Source organism: Theobroma cacao, chromosome 7 (genome assembly GCF_053813885.1).
Source record: "Theobroma cacao isolate CCN51 chromosome 7, ASM5381388v1, whole genome shotgun sequence".
NCBI lineage: Eukaryota > Viridiplantae > Streptophyta > Magnoliopsida > Malvales > Malvaceae > Theobroma > Theobroma cacao.
This window is the reverse complement of record NC_142645.1, coordinates 2,588,072-2,606,137: the sequence shown is the minus strand read 5'-3', so window position 1 is coordinate 2,606,137 and position 18,066 is coordinate 2,588,072. Positions and strand designations below refer to the sequence as shown.

Genomic DNA, 18,066 nt, shown 5'->3' with positions numbered 1-18,066 from the left:
ACTATTTTTTTTTTCTTTCTTTTCAATTTTTCCCTTTACTGTTTACATGATTTGGATAGTTATCTGAAGTAAATCAGGTTCAAAACTCTAGTTTCACCATAGATTCTAAAAGAAAATTCAATTCTGATATTGGGATTGGGAGGAATATGGAAATATGGAATTGGCAAAGCTTCACTATGTAGTTAGAGATAAATGAAACCACATATACATTTGAATGGGGTTCTTGGGTTTTTTTTTTTCTGTTTTTCCTTTTTTTTTTATTATGACTCGGAATACTTTGTCTGAGTGTGATATAGTGAACATGGCTACTGATGCTTCACCTCGTAGTCCCATGAGGGAAATGTCTTTGGAGAGACAGGATGCCGGTCAGGGAGAAGACAGAATCAGCAGCTTACCTGATGATGTTCTTGTTCACATTCTTTCATTCATTCCAACCAAAGAAGCTGTAAGGACTTCGGTTCTGTCTACAAGATGGAAAAATTTGTGGATCTCTCTCCCGAACCTTACTTTTGAAGATCCGGATCCTATTGAAGATATAAGGGCTAGTTCCTTGAAGGTTGTAGATAGATCACTCCACCACCGTGGTGCTTGTAAAAGAAAACTCTCTCCTATCTTGCAGAAGGAAGTTGATGAATTCGGTCTCAGCCCATGGCCATCTGCTGTAATGAGGCTCTTGATTAAACCAACATATGTTACCTTGCCCGATTGTCTTTTTACTTCGGAATCATTGATTAGCTTGGTGTTAAGGACGCATTGTACTCTGAAAGTTCCTACTCCTGTCCGTTTCCCAAGCCTTAAGGTCTTGAAACTTTCAGGTGTCAGATTTAAGGATGAGCAGTCCTGCCAAGAGCTGTTTTCAGGTTGTCTAGTCCTAGAAGAGCTGGTTTTAGAACAGTGTGATTGGAATAATATAGACGAAATCTACATCGATATTCCTACTCTGACGAAATTCTCTCTTTCCAATTATAAAGCTGGACTGATAAAGGATGGGAATTGTAAAATCAAAGTTAACGCAGCTAATCTGAGCCATCTATCATTCAGAATTTCGTTGCTGGTTCAACTTGTTCCATACAATCCAATATTGCCAGTACTGGACACGGCTCAGGTAGCTATTTTTGGCTTCATAAATCGAGGAGAGAATTATCACTGTGCAATGAAACTACTTGCTGGACTTCAGAATGCAAATTCCCTTTCAGTGAATGTTAATTCGCTTCGGGTAGAGCAACATTTTTTGTTTTCCTTTATGCACTTGGTTACACCAAAAGAGAATATATACTAATTTCATTCTTCTTTTGTGTGTAAGCTTCTTGATGGTGCAGAAAATATTGAAGCAGGTCTTCCTACATTTCACAATTTGACTCATTTGCATGTTAGACCGGATCATTACTTTCCCGGTGCTTATACTGTGGGAGCATTGATGTATCTGCTTCAAAAAGCACCAAAACTTGAAACTCTTAGCATTGTTTCGGTGAGTTTCCCTTGTGCCAAAATATCACTAAGCATGCCTTTAAGCTAACAATTCATATTTCCTGGATTGAATTATATTGTGTTTTATTTCAATACAGGGTTTTAAACCACAAGATCAAGATAGGTTTTTCCAAACCCTACCTTGTTTCAGCTCTTGCCTAAAATCCTTTGCCATCTTGTGTTTTGAGGCCACTGCCGCTAGTATACAATTGTTGAAGCATTTATGTCAGCATGCACCTGTTTTGAAGGAGATATCTTTGTTTTACATATGTGATTTGAAAGACGAGACCCAGTACCAAGTGCTACAAGTTCTTGGAGACTCGAAAAGAGTTGAAATTGGGTTCTATCCTGTGAAGTTGGAATCTAGCATTTCGATCATTTGAGAAAAAGCTGCAGTCAGGTTTTTATTAACAGGATTCCCCTGGAGGAGAACTCATCAAAAATGATGCAGAGATATAAGCTTTCAAATTACATTGCTTTTGTTCTTTGGGTGTCATAATTTTTAGCTCCTGAATGCCAGTATGAAACTTTCTGAGGTTTTTAGATTGTTGAAAAGGGCTTCTAGCCACTTTCCTGGTGTGTATTTTCTTTCAAAACTAAGTAAATTCTATTCTATGTTTGCTAAATGCTAAGTGACTGGCCTTCACTTCCACTGATTCTGTGTCAGTTTTCTTGCTTTGTTTCATTAATTCTCCTTTTGAATGTTTGTTTAAGCCAGTTAACATCTGAGGTTCAAACTTTTGCTTCTTTATAGACATATAAGTCTATTCTTCTATTAAGAGTTTGGCTCTCGGTCTCTAATTTCGAATTAAACCTTGAAGCTTGGTTATTCATGCATATTTTCAGAGATTGGGTGCAGCATCTGAGATTCTCCTTGCAATGGGTTGATTGCTGAATTTTTAGAGTCAGAGTGTTTTAGATGAAACATGTTTTCCATCTCTTGTATATATTATTCTCTTCTCTTTTGAAAAAAGTTTCTGGGCCCTTGCAGCCAATGGAATTCTAGCAGCTAATGGAATTCTAACTCTCCTAATACAAGAGTACTACTTACGCAATAAGTTAGGAAAAGTTATTTTTATAATTATTTTTCCCTAACTTTTGCTAGCTAATGGAATTCTAACTCTCTTGAAACAAGAGTATTTCTAGCTAATGGAATCCTAACTCTCTTGATACAAGAGTACTACTGACGCAGGAAAAGTTATTTTTATATTATTTTTTATTTTTTACTTGACTTGTGTTTCAAGAAAATTTAAGATAAAACCCTACAAGTAAGTTTAAAATAAAACACTATTAGCGAATTAATAGAGAATATAAAGAGAAATTAAGAGGTTTTAGGATAAAATCCTCTTGGCGAATTAATAAAGAATATCAAGAGAAAGAGGTTATAATGTTTTGGTTATTGGCGAATTAATAAAGAATATAAAGAGAAAGAAGTTCTAGTATTTTGGTTTGGCCAACCAAAGGGAAAAAAGTTCTAGTATTTTTGACTTAGCCAATCAAAACGAGAGTTTGGCTATTTTTCAGCTAACCTCATCAACTCGTCAAGATTGGTCTCTTCACAGCTTCCCGTCTAGTTAAGATTGGTGTCTTCACAACGCCTCGGCATATCTCCACTATCTCTATTATTGGTAATTTGTAGCACTTGACAATTGATTTCGTTACAGCTTAAATTCTGACTTGGAATACTCAAATTGCAACTGTTTGTTTTCCTTTCTTTCTCTACTGTCTCTGCCTTTCTTGCTTGTATGTTTAAGGATTTGCAGAAGAATATATCACAATGTTCTTGTTCCCAATTCTAAGAATTTGAATTAGATATGGTCTCAAATATTGTCAAAATTGGAACTAAAAGCTATCAAAATCTCTTCTTCGATATGATGATAGGAATTAATTGCTAATAACAAGCTTAATCTACTTGATCTTTTTATCTGAGCTGTGGATGGATTTATTCTTATCTTTAAAGAAATTTTAATAGACGGTGCTGGTCCAAAATTAATGAAGAAACTTTATTAAAGTATGTAAAATTTCACATTGGATTTTCATTAAGTTTTATAATTAATAAAGAATAATAGATTGAGCAAAAAGGTTAGGATAATGGAGAGATTAGGATAATATGGCGAAAACAGAAAAGAAAACATGAGAAATCCTGTTCCATAAAGCTTTAGCTAGTGTTAAATAGAAGGTAAAACCCTACAAGGTTTCAGAAACTCTGCTGCCATGCCTTATAGTAGAGTTTTGCTAAAACTATATCTGAACATATCAAGGTTGGGGAGTTTTCTGCTAAAAGTCAGCAATAAATGGCTGATGCAGGTGCAGGTAACGATGCAGAAAGTCAGAAATAAAAGGCTGATGCATGTGAAGGTAACGGAAAGAAAAACGGATAGGATCAGTGATTTACCTGATGAAATCCTTTGCAAGATTCTTTCTCTTCTTCCATCCCAATCTGCAATACGAACCAGCATTTTGTCATCAAGATTTAAGTACCTTTGGAGGTCAGTCCGCATTCTTGATTTCAGGGACAATCTAAGTCCAGCAAAGACCTTCGAGAAATTCTTGGACGAAGCCTTGAGTAACCATGAAGAATTGCATAGGCTTCGGAAGTTTCGTCTCAGGTGCTATGACCCCAGCTATAGCGTAACCAAGATGTCTAACTGGATTCTCTCTGCGACTGCAAGTGTGTCTACTCTTGAGGAGCTTGATATCTTCGCAAATAACGTTCATAAAATTCGTTATGTTAATTTACCTTGTATAGTTTTTTCGTGTCGAAGACTGAAATCTCTAAAATTGGCTGGTTGTAAAATAGTCGATGGCATCCCTGCTGACGCGGTGTTTCCATGTCTTAAGACCCTCAAGCTTGTATCAATCTCTATCTTGGACGATAACGTCTTCAACAAGCTTCTCTCTGCTGTCCCTGTGCTTGAAATGTTCCATATAGAAGATTGCTTCGAGGGATCACGACTACATGTAAAATACCTTAGAGGTTCTATGATACAAGGTGATTGTCAGAATAACCTATTGTCCCTCGATGCAGAAAGCATCAATGTCACTGAGCCTAATAGGGCTCCCACCTCCAAGCTTTTGACGACCATCTATAACAAGGTAAAGCAGCTGGAGATATACGAAGACAATGTACGTCCCTTCTCTGCCTTTCTCACGTGCTCTCTCGTTTTTCCCCATATATGTTTCCTTCAATGACTGAATCTTTTATATATGATAGATGTTGCTGAGCCTTGGACTTATCAGGGAACATGAGAATCCACCTCTTTTCCAGAATTTGACACATCTTGTGGTTGAAGTTGATTATATGTATGACTGTCAAGCTTTGCCTCTCTTGCTAGACCATTCACCTAATTTGACTTCCTTGGTGTTGGAAAAGGTAAGTTCAGGACATGCATATTGAATCAGTACATCAATTTCTCTTATTCCCTGCATGATCCGAGGATTGATTGGATTCATTCTATTTCTGTCAGAAATTTCCATACAAACTGGGTCGCAACGACAGGTGGAATGCACCGCCCGCTGCTTGTTTGTCATGCAACCTTGAGACAGTTCAGATTAATAGATTTCGAAAGAAAGATGTGGAAGTTGTGAAATACTTTTTGAGGAATGGATTGGCATTGAAGAAGCTGGTTGTATGCAGTGCAAGAGCTGTAAGCAGTAAAGTAATAGCAAGCATTCTCGATGCACCAAGGGGTTCAAGTCAATGTCAAATAGAATATCATTTACCTATATCCTCATTGAATAATGAAAAGCATTAGATCTAATTTAATTATCTGTTGACAATACAGTCATTCCATGTAAGTGACTATAGTTATTATTTGTTATCAATTGAATGCCCAAGAAGTTACTAACAATATATGTCTTAAGTAGTCTAGCTATATATGTCTTGTGTCTCAGTCTAGCTATATGTGTCTTGTATGCGCTTGAAAGATTTTAAGGGTAAATCTTATCTATATTTTTTATAGTTTCATCTTTTCTTATACAATTATTTTGTGTTTTTTTTTTCAATTTCTCAATTAATATCTTTTTAGTAACTTCTCTTCTCGCAAAAGGCTAACTTTGAATTGAGAATATTATGATAATTGTAAAAAGGAAAATTAACTGTTTAACTCGTGTTGGAACAAAAACTATCTATTTACATGTGCATTCAATTTAATCGATTAAAAATTTCATTGAATAAACCATTGAAATTTTGTTTTAATTAAGAGTCCTTTTGGTAACTGAAAAAAAATTTAATGTTTTTTATTGTTTTTATAAACTATCAAAAATATTTTCATCGATGGAAAATATTGTTTGCTATCACAAGTGGAAAAAATTTTTTTCCACTAGTGCAAAACGTTTTCTATCGTTTAGATCATCCCATCGCTATCACAAATGGAAAACATTTTTTTCGCTATCATGAGTGGAAAACATTTTCTGTTGTTCATCCCATGAAAAATATTTTCTATAAATAAGAGTGTGGATCTTAAAATGATAAGAGTTATATGGACCTTAAAATGATATATAAGAGTTCATTATAAAGTATTAATGTGGGATCAAAATAAAAAATGGATATGAAAATTGATAAAATCAATATATCTATAACTATATATAAAAGGAAGCTTTTAGTGTCTTTATCTTTGCATCAGTGATAGTTTTGTGTCGTTTAGAGCTTCAGTTGAATGACATGTGGGTTGGTTGAAGTTTCTAAACATGGGTTTGATCTTTTTGTCTTTAGCTCTAAACATATGGGTTTAAGGTCTCCCACGCTTGTGTTTTTCATTTTTGAATTCATCAATTTCTCAGTATGATCTCCACTATCATCTCTATTTCCTTTATCAATTCTATCGTTTATATATTTTTCTATCAATTTCGTTATCTTATCCTCAATCATGAAATTTCAAACAATAAATTAGATCATATTTGCTGAGTTATAGGCTTTGCATCCATGAGGGCATGGACCCTTTTTGCTCCGCTATTACCTATAGTACTTTCATCATCAGTTAAGCATGCTTACATCTAAGTATTTTATTTAATGATTAATGTAATACAATCATTCATACAATTTTAACTCTTATACAATAATAGTTTATAACTAAAGTAATCTCTAATTTTCAAAAAAATTTCTATCTCATCACTTTTTTACCATAACTCTAAAAATATCAATATTTATCGATTGTATAAGACACACAAAACCTATATTTATGTGTATTCACTATAAAAATGTCAACATTTATCAATTGTATAAGACATCTAAAACTTATATTTATGTGTATTCACTATAAAAATATCAATATTTATGAATTGTGTAAGACATCCAAAATCTATATATACTTATATGTTTAATCATATCATTGAAATATTTTTTATTATAATTATTAGTAAAATTTATTCAATTTATAAACAAAAATTTAATTGCATTGAATGGTTTCATTAAAAAATATTTTTTAATTTTAATAGTATTGAATAATTTAAATATTAATATTTTAAGTTAAAAAATTTTAAGTTAAATATTAATATATTTTAATTTTTTTAATATTTTAAGTTGAATATTAATATTCATCAAATCTATATACTTAAGCTTAGTATAAAAGTTTTTTTCATGCTATCTGGAAAATGTCTTACACCCCTAATAGGCGTAAGACATTTTTTGTGTTCAATGACTGTTTTTTCCAATGACTTGTAAAATGTTTTATATTTAAAACAAATTTTTTGCATTTCAAACAAATATAAGTCTTGAAAATGTTTTCTGAAAATATTTTACATCAAAACAAACAGATCCTAAATTAATTGATTAATCCAATTAGATCATTTAAATCAATCAATAGCAAAATTAATTGAATTAATCAATTAATCAAATTATCTGAAAAAATTCTCGTAATAAATTATGTCTTGTTTTCAATAAAAAGTTCATAAAATCCAATCTTATCTTTACATTTTTTTTTATTTTTAGATGAAAAGAGATTCGAACTTGTTTCTTAAGAGAGTATACCATCCAATTTAAAAATTCAATAGTTAGTACTTTGTATTATGTAATGGATAAATTCAACCATGGGTGAATAAAAAGGGCATTACTTTAATATATTTATCCCCTAATGGTTTAGATTTTGCATAAAAATAAATTAAATAAAAAATTTGCTTGGAGACCAATGAGGCAATGACCATGTTCTCCAAGAGTTGCACCGCCACTATTCTTCCATTAATAATTATAAGAAGAAGATAAAAAGGAAAAAGAGTTTGCCGTGATCATGAAGGAAAACCAAACTAGGGTGTTATCAGTCTTTCCGGGATATCCTTGTCCTAAAGAACCTAGGATTCTTGACCCTCAGTCAAAGAAAACAGGGTTCTCTGAATTGAAAGAAACAGGGTTTTCTGTATTGAAAGAGAACTGTATACATATAGCAGACGAAATCTGATATAGAAGTTAAAAGGCAAACAAGGTTTCGCATGCCAGGCGTCATCCTGGTGAAAAATTTCTGGGTTTTTTCTGGCTGAAGTTGATTGTAATTCTTTTACTGATGGCTAAGCAAGTTAAAGTTAGCGAAGTAGCAGACAGGATCAGCAGTCTGCCTGACGAACTTCTTAGTCACATAATTTCGTTCCTTCCATTGAAACAAGCAGTTTGCACATCTATTCTATCAAAAAGGTGGAGTAAGATTTCTACTTTGATGTCTAATCTTAACTTGGAGGATAGTTTTACAAGGAGAAAGTCAGATAGTCATAATTTCATGAATTTTGTGGATCGAGTTTTGTTCTACCATATAGGGGTTGTGGATAAATTTCGTATCAGATGTGGAGGGTTTGTTGATTCTTATCGACTTGAAGGATGGATACGATATGCATTGCAGAACGATGTTAGAGAGCTTGATTTATCCGTAGCTTGTAAAAAGTTCAACATGCTGCCTATCGGGGTATTTACTTGCGATACATTGGTGGCATTACGATTGCACAGTCACAAGAGGTGCATGTTTGACCTGAAAGTGCCTGTTAAGATTCGTTTGCCTAGTCTCAAGATTCTTCATCTTTCTGGTATTGGACTTCTGGATGATGATCCAATAAATAGACTCCTTTCTAGCTGTTCGCTGCTTGAGGAATTGGTTGTAGACCGTTGCATCTTGAAAACAAGGTGCAGATTCAATATTTCTATCCCTACACTGAAGAGACTGACCATAGTCTTTCATGAGAGAGCTTACAAAGATTATGAGATTGTGATTGATGCCCCTAGCCTTGTCTACTTCAAATGCCGTCAAATACCAAAAGGATTCTTCCACAAAAATCTGAACTCTCTTGTCGAAGCAGATATCGAGTTTGGGAAAGTTCTTGAATCTGCTAACACTTTTACCTCTTATAATACAGCTGCAACTGATCTATTTAAAGGCATTTGTAATGTTAAATCACTTCGTATATGTGGTCTTTTTGGAAAGGTTAGTTTTCTTCAACCCTAGTATTCTATTACAAAAAGAATGAACTTCTTGTTGATGGATTTTTCTAGTAGAAAACTGCACTAACAAGTAACAACTATTGCCTTTTCCTTAAGGTTTTCCCACAAGGTAAAATCGTCATCCCTGAGTTGCCTAAATTGACTTCTTTGAGTATTGATGGCTGCTTCTTTGTTGGGTGGGAAAGCATGCTACCAGTTTTACTCGCCTCTTTTCCTCGTCTAGAAGCTCTTGTCCTTAAGGTACGTATAATGAATCGAAATATAATTCAATATAATTAGTTCTAATTCCATATAATATGATTTGTTCTAAATCCATATAATTTGTTCAGGTCAATATAGAAATCGTCAAAGAGGTACCGTCATCCGAGAGATTTCCTTCCTGTCTATGGTCTCAACTCAAGACACTTAAGATTTTGTCATGCCAAGGTAGAAAGGAGATGCAAATGGTTGGGTTTTTTCTGAAGAATGCAGAAGTTCTGGAGAATCTCTCAGTAGAGCCTAGAGAAAGAAAAAGGCCGAAACCAGAAAAATGGAGGTCAAAGATCACTAAAAAACTGTTGAAGTTACCAAAAGCCTCCAAGAATTGTAAAGTCTTGCTTGTTTGATCAGTTTCTCAAAACCTTTTCTTATGAACTGATGTAGGTTGATAGTGATGGTTGTCAGATTTTCACAACCATATAAACTTACCAATGTCGAGTTAATTTTTCAATTCAGCATTGATTTATGAGGCAAGTAATTGTTCTGTTCCTTCTTGGAATTCTAATCATCCATGGGTTGCCTTATGAGCATGCTGTTTGCAGGCTCAAATTTGCATATATATCTGGCTCCTGTCAGTCAAGCCAAATTTGATACTGATGATGTTTAACTATACCATTGGTATAGAAGTATATAATTAGATTATTATTATCTAAGTTTTACATAAGAATTATATCATAAAATAATATTTTTATTTTATTTGTATGTCAAACCAAAGTGAGAGTTTGACCATCATTTAGTGGTTGTTAGCTTAGCCAGAGTTTGGCCATTATTCACCTTAGTGGTTGCCACCTTCGCGAGGTTAGACACACAACAGTTGTATTTCTGCTTCTGCATTTATCCTCAGGGGACTACTTTAGCATAACATAGAAAACTCTTTCTTGGAATCCTGCAAGCCATGCGTTTAACCTTGAGTCAGTTTTAAATTGAAAATGACAACTAGTTTTATTTCAGAGAGAGGATTCATGAAAAATTTTCCATCCAAGATTAGTGATACACGTTTCCCATTTGTTACTAATAATAATTATAGAACTTAAACAAGTCTAGTAATTTACCCTTATAATTTTATATACTCCAATGCTTGAGTGCGCGAATAAATAGGTTAATTTTTTAATTGGTGGTATTTTGATAATTTTTTTGAATGAAATTAACGGGTATAATCTTTACGCAAATATAACTTATTCACAAAGTGAATAGAGAAGAAATTACGTTAGGTTCATGTGAAAAAATTGATATAACAATGAATATAAACAAAGATTACTTATGACTTTACATTATTCAATACTTTTTTCTGCTTAATTCAATACCCTTTTCTATCAAGTTTCGTACACATCACCTTTTGTATGCTATGTTTCACCACGTCACTTCGTGTATAAAAATTATCAAAATTAGAGTTATTAAGCAATACTGTTACATAGTTCTATTACCATATTAAGTTAGGGTTAGATAGGATTAGCCCTATATATTTTTCCTACAATGTTTAGTTAGGGTTAGATAGGTTAGCCCTAGATGTATATATATACAACTCCTTCACCTAGGTAACAATGTACAATCTAGAAAATTTAGATTTTTCTTATGTTATTCTGTTGAATTCCTTATGGTGAGAAGTTGTCCATTTGAGAACTGCGGCAGGGGAGAAACAGAGACTGACAGGATAAGTGATTTAAGTGATGAACTTCTTTGTCGTATCATCTCATCTCTTCCACTAAGAGAAACAGTTCGAACGTCCATCCTGTCAAGAAGGTGGAAGAATCTTTTTACTTTGATCTCGAGACTTAACATTGATGATAACGACGAACCTGTAAAGCGTTACCCGTTATGGATTCGAGGAAGTTGTGGATAGAGTTCTCTTTGCTCGTACGGGGGATGCAGAAACGTTTCGTTTCAAACCTAGAGTACGTGTGAAATATTTACGGCTCAATGGATGGGTACATTATGCACTGTGGCATAACGTTAGAGAGCTTGACCTTGAGCTTGCACCAGGCTTCTCAAAGCGCCGTTTTGAGGTGCTGCCTGAAGGGATATTTACTTGCAAGACATTGGTGACATCGAAATTGCAGATGGAAGGCATTGTCTTTCCAGAAATCCCTGGTAACGTTTGTCTTCCAGGACTCAAGATTCTCCACCTAGAGTTAATTAAACTCAAAGATGATGCTTCTGTTCAAAGGCTCTTTTCTAGCTGCTCCAGGCTTGAGGAATTGGTTGTAAAAACTTGCAATTTCAAGTGGATAAGACAATTCATAGTTTGTAACTCTACACTCAAGAGACTGACCATAAGCAATTATCAATGGCTTTATGAATATGATCATAAGCTCGTGATTAATGCACCAAGTCTGGAGTACTTCAACTACATTCACTTTATAGCAAAATACCATTCATTAATAGATCTCCACTCTCTGGTTGAAGTCTATATTGATTTTGGACTAGCTTTCTATACTCATCTCCTTAATTATGATGCAACTGATCTGCTCAGAGGGATTAGTCATGTTCGATCCCTTCATTTATCTAGTCCACTTTCAGGGGTTTGTTTTCTGATACTAGTTTCTTGTTGATTTTTTTTCCTATACACCAAACTAATTGCATAAACTTCTTATTGATGAATTTTTTTCTAGCAGAAAATTATAACTAATTAAGCTCTACAAAGTTTGTTGTCTTTTGAAGGCTGTTCTTTTTGATCGGGGTCCAATCCCTATGTTGGAAAACATTACTTACTTGAAGATTAATGGGTGCTACCATGAAAGTTGGGAAAGATTGCTTGATCATACTCCTTGCTTAGAGACCATTGTGTTTGTCTTAGACGTATGAATGAAAGTAGAACTTTATCTCAATCCATCTTAGACTATGCAGCAGAAGCAAGTTTTAGTGAAGTTATTTCTCTTCTCTGCAGGAACTTTTAGACTCTCCAGAGAAATTCATGAATCCACCAAAGGAAGTGCCCCCTTGTTTGGTATCTCATATCAAGGCAATTAAATTACTGTCATTCCGATGGACAGAATCTGAAGTGCGAATGGTTAAGTATTTTCTGAAGCATGCACAAGTTCTGGAAAATCTGATAATACGTATGTATGCAAAACAGAAGTTGCAAAGGAAGATCGCTAAAGAACTGCTCAGGTCACAAAGAGCTTCAAAGAAATGCAAAGTTGTAATTGTCTAATAAATTTCTCAATGTTTCTTCTAGGTTGAGTTATCTCTTTGATATATTGCTGTGTGGTAGTCATGGTTATCAATTTGTGTGGTTAACATTGCAGCTAACTCTAAATTTCTAAGGCTAGTATCCATGAAGTAGATCCTTTATTTCGATTAATAAATAATTTAACTCAGTTTTTTAATTGAAATAAGTAATTAATCGAATTAATGAAAAAAATTAGGTTAATTCGATTTTATCTTAATTATGCTCATTTAAAAATTTTATAAAAAATCATGACATGTCATGTTGAAGAAAAGTTGAAATCACAAGAGATGTAAGTGAAGTTAACTCAAAATTTTAATTATGACTTGTTTTCTGTAAAAAAGTTCATTAGATCCGATTTTTCTTTTTCTTTTTTAGATGAAAAGAAATTCGATCTGGATTCTTGAGTAGGGAAGGGTAAATCTTCCAACTTAAAATTCAATTGTTGGTCTATATTTTTCAATACCATGATATCTCTATCAAACTGCTTTATATTCTATAATGAATAAATTCAACTTTGGGTGAACTAAAAGAACATTATTTCAATATAATTACCCCCCAATAATTGAGATTTTGCATAAATGCATGGAGACCAATGACCATGTTCTCCAAGAGTTGCATCGCCCTTACTCTTTCATTAATAATTATAACAATAAATAAAATTTTAAAAAAAAAACAGAGTGCCGTGATCATGAAGGAAAGCAAACTAGGGTTTTATCACTCTGGGGTATCCGTGTCCTGTGGAACTAGGCTTCTTGACTCTCAGTTAACGAAGGGTTTTCTCTCTTTCTTTCTCTCTATATATATAGCAGATGATATTTGATATAAAAATAAAATGAAAAGGCAAACAAGGTTTTGCAAAGCCTTATCCTGGTGAAATATTTCAGGGTTTTTTTGCTGTGGTTGAAGTTCCTTTTCTGATGGCTAGGCCAGCTGAAGTTAGCAAAGTAGTAGACAGGATCAGCAGTTTGCCTGACGATCTTCTTTGTCATATAATCTCATTTCTTCCGTTGAAACAAGCAGTGTGCACCTCTATTCTTTCGACAAGGTGGAGTAAGATTTCTAATTTGATGTCTAATCTTAAGTTCGATGATCCTTTCACAAATAGTTATTGCGTCATGAATTTCGTGGATCAAGTTCTATTTCACCATACGGGGGTTGTGGATAAATTTCGTATCGAATGTAGAAGATTTATTTTTTATGCTTATCTAGTTGATGAATGGATACGGTATGCACTGCTGAACGATGTTAGAGAGCTTGATTTATCTCTTGGTTGTGTAGAGTTCCATATGCTGCCTGCTGGGGTATTTACTTGCAAGACATTGGTGGCATTAAGATTGCACAATCTCAGTGGCGCACATCTTTGACCTGAAAGTGCCTGTTAAGATTTGTTTGCCTAGCCTCAACATTCTTCATCTTTCTGTTTTTAGACTTCTAGATGAAGATTAGGAATTGGATGTAGGCTGCACCATGTTCGAAACAAGGTGCAGGTTCAATGTTTCTATCCCTACACTGAAAAGACTGACCTCATCGGGATTCGACCGTAATGAGATTGTGATTGATGCCCCTAACCTTGTTTTCTTCAAATGCTTTTACCTACCAAAAAGATTCTTGTTGAAAAATCTGAACTCTCTGGTCTAAGCAGATATCGGTTTCAAGATAGATTTTCATTCTTATAATACAGTTGTAACTGATCTATTTAAAGGCATTTGCAATGTTAAATCACTTCGTATATATGCTTTTCTTAGAGAGGTTAGTTTTCTTCACCCAGAATTTCTGTTACAAAAGAATGATCTGATCATTTTTCTAGTAGAAAATTGTACTTACAAGTAACAATTATTGTCTTTTTCCTAAAGGTTTTCCCGCAAGGCAGTGTCGTAATCCCTGAGTTGCCTAAAGTGACTTATATGAATCTTGATGGCCACTTCTTTGTTGGGTGGGAAAGACTGCTACCTGATTTACTCGCATGTTTTCCTTGTCTAGAAGCTCTTGATTTTAACGTATGAAATGAAATATAATTCAATATAATTTGTACTGATTCCATAGAGTGCCAGGTATGAATCCATCTATTAATTTCCTGTTCAGGTTTCTCTGCACCATCCGCACGACGTCAACAGAGATCTGCTGCTTCCCAGTAGATTTCGTTTTCAACTCAAGACAATTTAAATTTTGGCATTACAAGGTAGAAAAAATGAGATGCAAATGGTTGAGTTTTTTCTGAAGAATGCAGAAGCGCTGGAGAATTTCTCAGTTCATACAACACGAAGCAAATGGGAGAATCCAAAAATATGGAGGTCGAACATCACTGACAAATTGTTGTTCCTGAACTACAAGGATGAGTCCGAAACTCTCATTAGCCAAGAAAGTATGCAGAATCGCTTTCAAGCTACTCTAAAATTACATGAATAATGACTTCACAAATCATACTGTGGAGATTTTGTCCAAGTTAAAAAGTAACAAGGTTTAACCACTCCCTGGAATATGTTCCATCAAACATGGAACTCCAGAGCACATGCCTCAGACTTATTAAGCACAATGGTTCAGGAACTCCTTTTAATAGAATTTAAGCCTGGCAGGATTTTAGTTAGAAAGGTCAAACTGAGATTTATCATTGACTTTTTTTCTCCACAGGACATATAACCTGACCGAAAAACGACCCTTAGCACAAGACTTTAAGTATCATCTGTTCATCAATCGAAGAAGTAGTTAGTTTTCTTCTTGATTACATGTACCAGTCTTTGTAGTGAAGGGAATTAGAATCTCAGTTTCTCTGTTGTTGCTATATATGTCTTGTGATTGTTGCCTGACTGTTTCATGTGAATGATCCTCTTTTGCTTCTAATTTGGAAGATTTTAATAGAAGATTTTAAACATTTTTGTTTTTTTTTCAATTTTTCAATTAATAACTGTTGATAATTTCTATTCTCACAAAAAACTAATTTTAAATCAAAAGTATTTTGATAATTTTACTAATGAAAATTAACATCCTAACTCCTGGGAATAGAAATTTTATATATTTAAGAGTTTGCGTGCATGAAGGAAAACAAACTAGGGTTTTATCAGTCTATCCAGGATATATCCTGTGTCCTATATGTAATGAAACTGAGAAAGAGATGAAACTATGACAGAGCAGAGGACTTCTCTTCTATGGAGAAGGAAATAAAAGCAAAACGAGAGAGAGAGAGAGAGATTTCTGGTGAAAAAACTGTATTTCATTCAACATGGACCAAAATATTTATACAAGATATATGTGGTTAACACTTGTTAACATAAAGAGACAAGTGTTATAAACCAGCCATGCACTAAGACACCTCATAACACTGGTATAGATCACTTAATAATCAGTACAATGAAGCAAAATACATAGTAAAACAAAATGAGAAAGCCATCGCATGCTGAGTCAATGCATGCTTTAACTCTAACACTATAAAGGAATTAAGCTTCTTGACCCTCAGTTAAAGAAAACAAGGTTTTTCTCTATATATAATAGAAAACTCTATATTGAAAGAAAGCTATATATATATATATAGCGAATGAAATCTGATAAATAAATTAGAAGGCAAACAAGGTTTTGCCAAGCCTCATACTGGTGAAAAGTTTCAGGGTTTTTTTTTTTTTTGCTGAAGTTGAATATAGTTGTTTTAGTCATGGCTAACCGAGCTAAAGTTGGCAAAGAAGTAGACAGGATCAGCAGTTTGCCCGACGAACTTCTTTTTCACATTATCTCATTCCTTCCATTGAAACAAGCAGTTTGCACATCTATTCTTTCAACAAGGTGGCGTAAGATTTATGCTTCGATGTCTAATCTTAACTTCGATGATTGTTTTAAATGGAGAAAGTCAGATGGTTATGGTTTCATGAATTTTGTGGATCGAGTTCTGCTTTACCATACTGGGGGTGTGGATAAATTTCGTATAAAATATGGAGGATTTGTTGATTCATATAGAGTTGATGGATGGATACAATATGCATTGCTGAAGAATGTTAGAGAGCTTGATTTATACATTGATTGTCATAAGTTCAAAGTGCTTTCTGCTGGAGTTTCTACTTGCAAGACATTGGTGGCATTAAGATTGCACAGTCTCGGCACGCTCTTCTTTGAACTGAAAGTGCCTGTTAAGATTTGTTTGCCTAGCCTCAAGATTCTTCATCTTTCTGGTTTTAGACTTCTGGATGTTGATTCAATTTTTAGACTCTTTTCTAGCTGTTCGGTGCTTGAGGAATTGAAAGTAGACTTCTGCATCTAGAAAGCAAGGAGAAGATTCAATGTTTCTATCCCTACACTGAAGAGGCTGACCATAGGAGAATTTCGCGATCATGAAAAAATTATGATTGATGCCCCTAACCTTGTCTACTTCAAATGCTGTCACCTACCAAAAGGATTCTTGCTGAAAAATCTAAACTCTCTTGTCCAAGCAGATATCCATTTCGGGACAGTTTTTGATTCTGATAACTCTTGTATCTCTTATCATACAGCTGCAGCAACTAATCTATTTAAAGGCATTTCTAATGTTATAGCACTTCGTATATCTGGTATTTTTACAGCGGTTAGTTTTTGTCAACCCCAAAATTCTTTTACAAAAGAATGAAGCTCTTGTTGGTGGATTATTCTAGTAGAAAAGTGCACTAACAAGTAACAACTATTGTCTTTCCCTAAGGTTTTCCTACCAGGTAGTATCGCAATCCCTGAGTTGCCTAAACTGACTTATTTGAATCTTGATGGCTACTTCTCTGGTGGGTGGGAAAGACTGCTACCACATTTACTCTCATGTTTTCCTTGTCTAGGAAATCTTGTCTTTACGGTATGAAAGGACATATAATTCAATATAGTTTGTACTAATTCCATATAGTCAAGGTCGAGTGGCAAGTATGAGTCCATCTATTAATTTCTTGTTCAGGTCAATCTGCAGCATTCGCGCAACGTCAGCAAAGATCTGCTACTATCCAGAGTTTTCCTTCCTGTCTATGTTCTCAACTCAAGACACTTGAAATTTTGTCATTCCAAGGTAGAAAAAATGAGATTCAAATGGTTGAATTTTTTCTGAAGAATGCAGAAGTTCTGGAGAATTTCTCAGTACATATTATAGCAAGGAAAAGGCAGAACTTAGCAGAATGGAGATCCAATATCACTGACAAATTGTTGAATTTACCAAAAGCCTCAAAGAATTGTAAAGTCTTGGTTGTCTGATCAGTTTCTCAAACTTTTCTTATGAATTGAAGTAGGATGCAAATATGTTTCTCTATCTTGTTGTTGTGTGCTAGTGATGGTTGTCAGATTTTCACAACCATATTCTTAACCATGTCGAGTTAATTTTCTAGTTCAGCATTGATATATAAGGCAGGTAATAATTCTGTTCCTTAGTTGAATTCTAATCATCCATGGATTGGTTTCTGAACATGCTGTTTCCAGGCTCAAACTTGCATATAGATTACTTCTGGCTACTGTCAGCCAAGCCAAATTTGATACTGGTGTTTCACTATGCTATGCTTGCTAAGAATTCAAATATGAATTCAGTTCTTTCATTTCTGCATCTATCTTCAGGGGGACTACTTTGGCATAATATAGAAAACGCTTTCTTCTTGCAGATATATCAAGTTGCAGGGATCCTGAAACACAAAAATATCAGGCAGGAAACTGTTGTGCAATGCTTGAACATGTTTGATGATGAATTTAACATGCTGTTCTAACATGTTGTTTACATAAGTGTCTTCGATCTTAGGTGACACCAGAAGCCATGCGTTTAGCCTTAAGGCAGTTT

At 34.3% G+C, this 18,066-nt stretch overlaps 5 protein-coding genes across 5 annotated transcripts; all 5 read left to right on the top strand.

Moving 5' to 3' along the window:
• Positions 1-301: 301 nt before the first annotated feature.
• LOC108662706 (F-box/LRR-repeat protein At4g14103-like) lies at positions 302-1,850 on the top strand. The gene is made up of 3 exons (XM_018124190.2): positions 302-1,216; positions 1,304-1,468; positions 1,566-1,850. The coding sequence occupies exons 1-3, from the start codon at positions 302-304 to the stop codon at positions 1,848-1,850; spliced, it is 1,365 nt and encodes a 454-aa protein (XP_017979679.2).
• Positions 1,851-3,786: 1,936 nt separating this feature from the next.
• Positions 3,787-5,222, top strand: LOC18593597 (F-box/LRR-repeat protein 13). The gene is made up of 3 exons (XM_007020908.3): positions 3,787-4,593; positions 4,682-4,840; positions 4,935-5,222. The coding sequence occupies exons 1-3, from the start codon at positions 3,787-3,789 to the stop codon at positions 5,220-5,222; spliced, it is 1,254 nt and encodes a 417-aa protein (XP_007020970.3).
• A 2,739-nt stretch (positions 5,223-7,961) lies between these two features.
• Positions 7,962-9,489, top strand: LOC18593596 (F-box protein At4g22280-like). Its single transcript, XM_007020907.3, has 3 exons — positions 7,962-8,867; positions 8,981-9,124; positions 9,214-9,489. The coding sequence occupies exons 1-3, from the start codon at positions 7,962-7,964 to the stop codon at positions 9,487-9,489; spliced, it is 1,326 nt and encodes a 441-aa protein (XP_007020969.3).
• Positions 9,490-10,736: 1,247 nt separating this feature from the next.
• On the top strand, positions 10,737-12,293 carry LOC148761432 (F-box protein At4g22280-like). Its single transcript, XM_088808235.1, has 4 exons — positions 10,737-10,882; positions 10,947-11,661; positions 11,801-11,938; positions 12,027-12,293. Exons 1-4 carry the CDS (start codon positions 10,737-10,739, stop codon positions 12,291-12,293), a joined length of 1,266 nt encoding a protein of 421 aa, XP_088664361.1.
• Positions 12,294-15,954: 3,661 nt separating this feature from the next.
• LOC108662705 (F-box/LRR-repeat protein At3g58900-like) lies at positions 15,955-16,554 on the top strand. The gene has a single exon (XM_088808233.1). The coding sequence runs from the start codon at positions 15,955-15,957 to the stop codon at positions 16,552-16,554; it is 600 nt and encodes a 199-aa protein (XP_088664359.1).
• Positions 16,555-18,066: the final 1,512 nt, after the last annotated feature.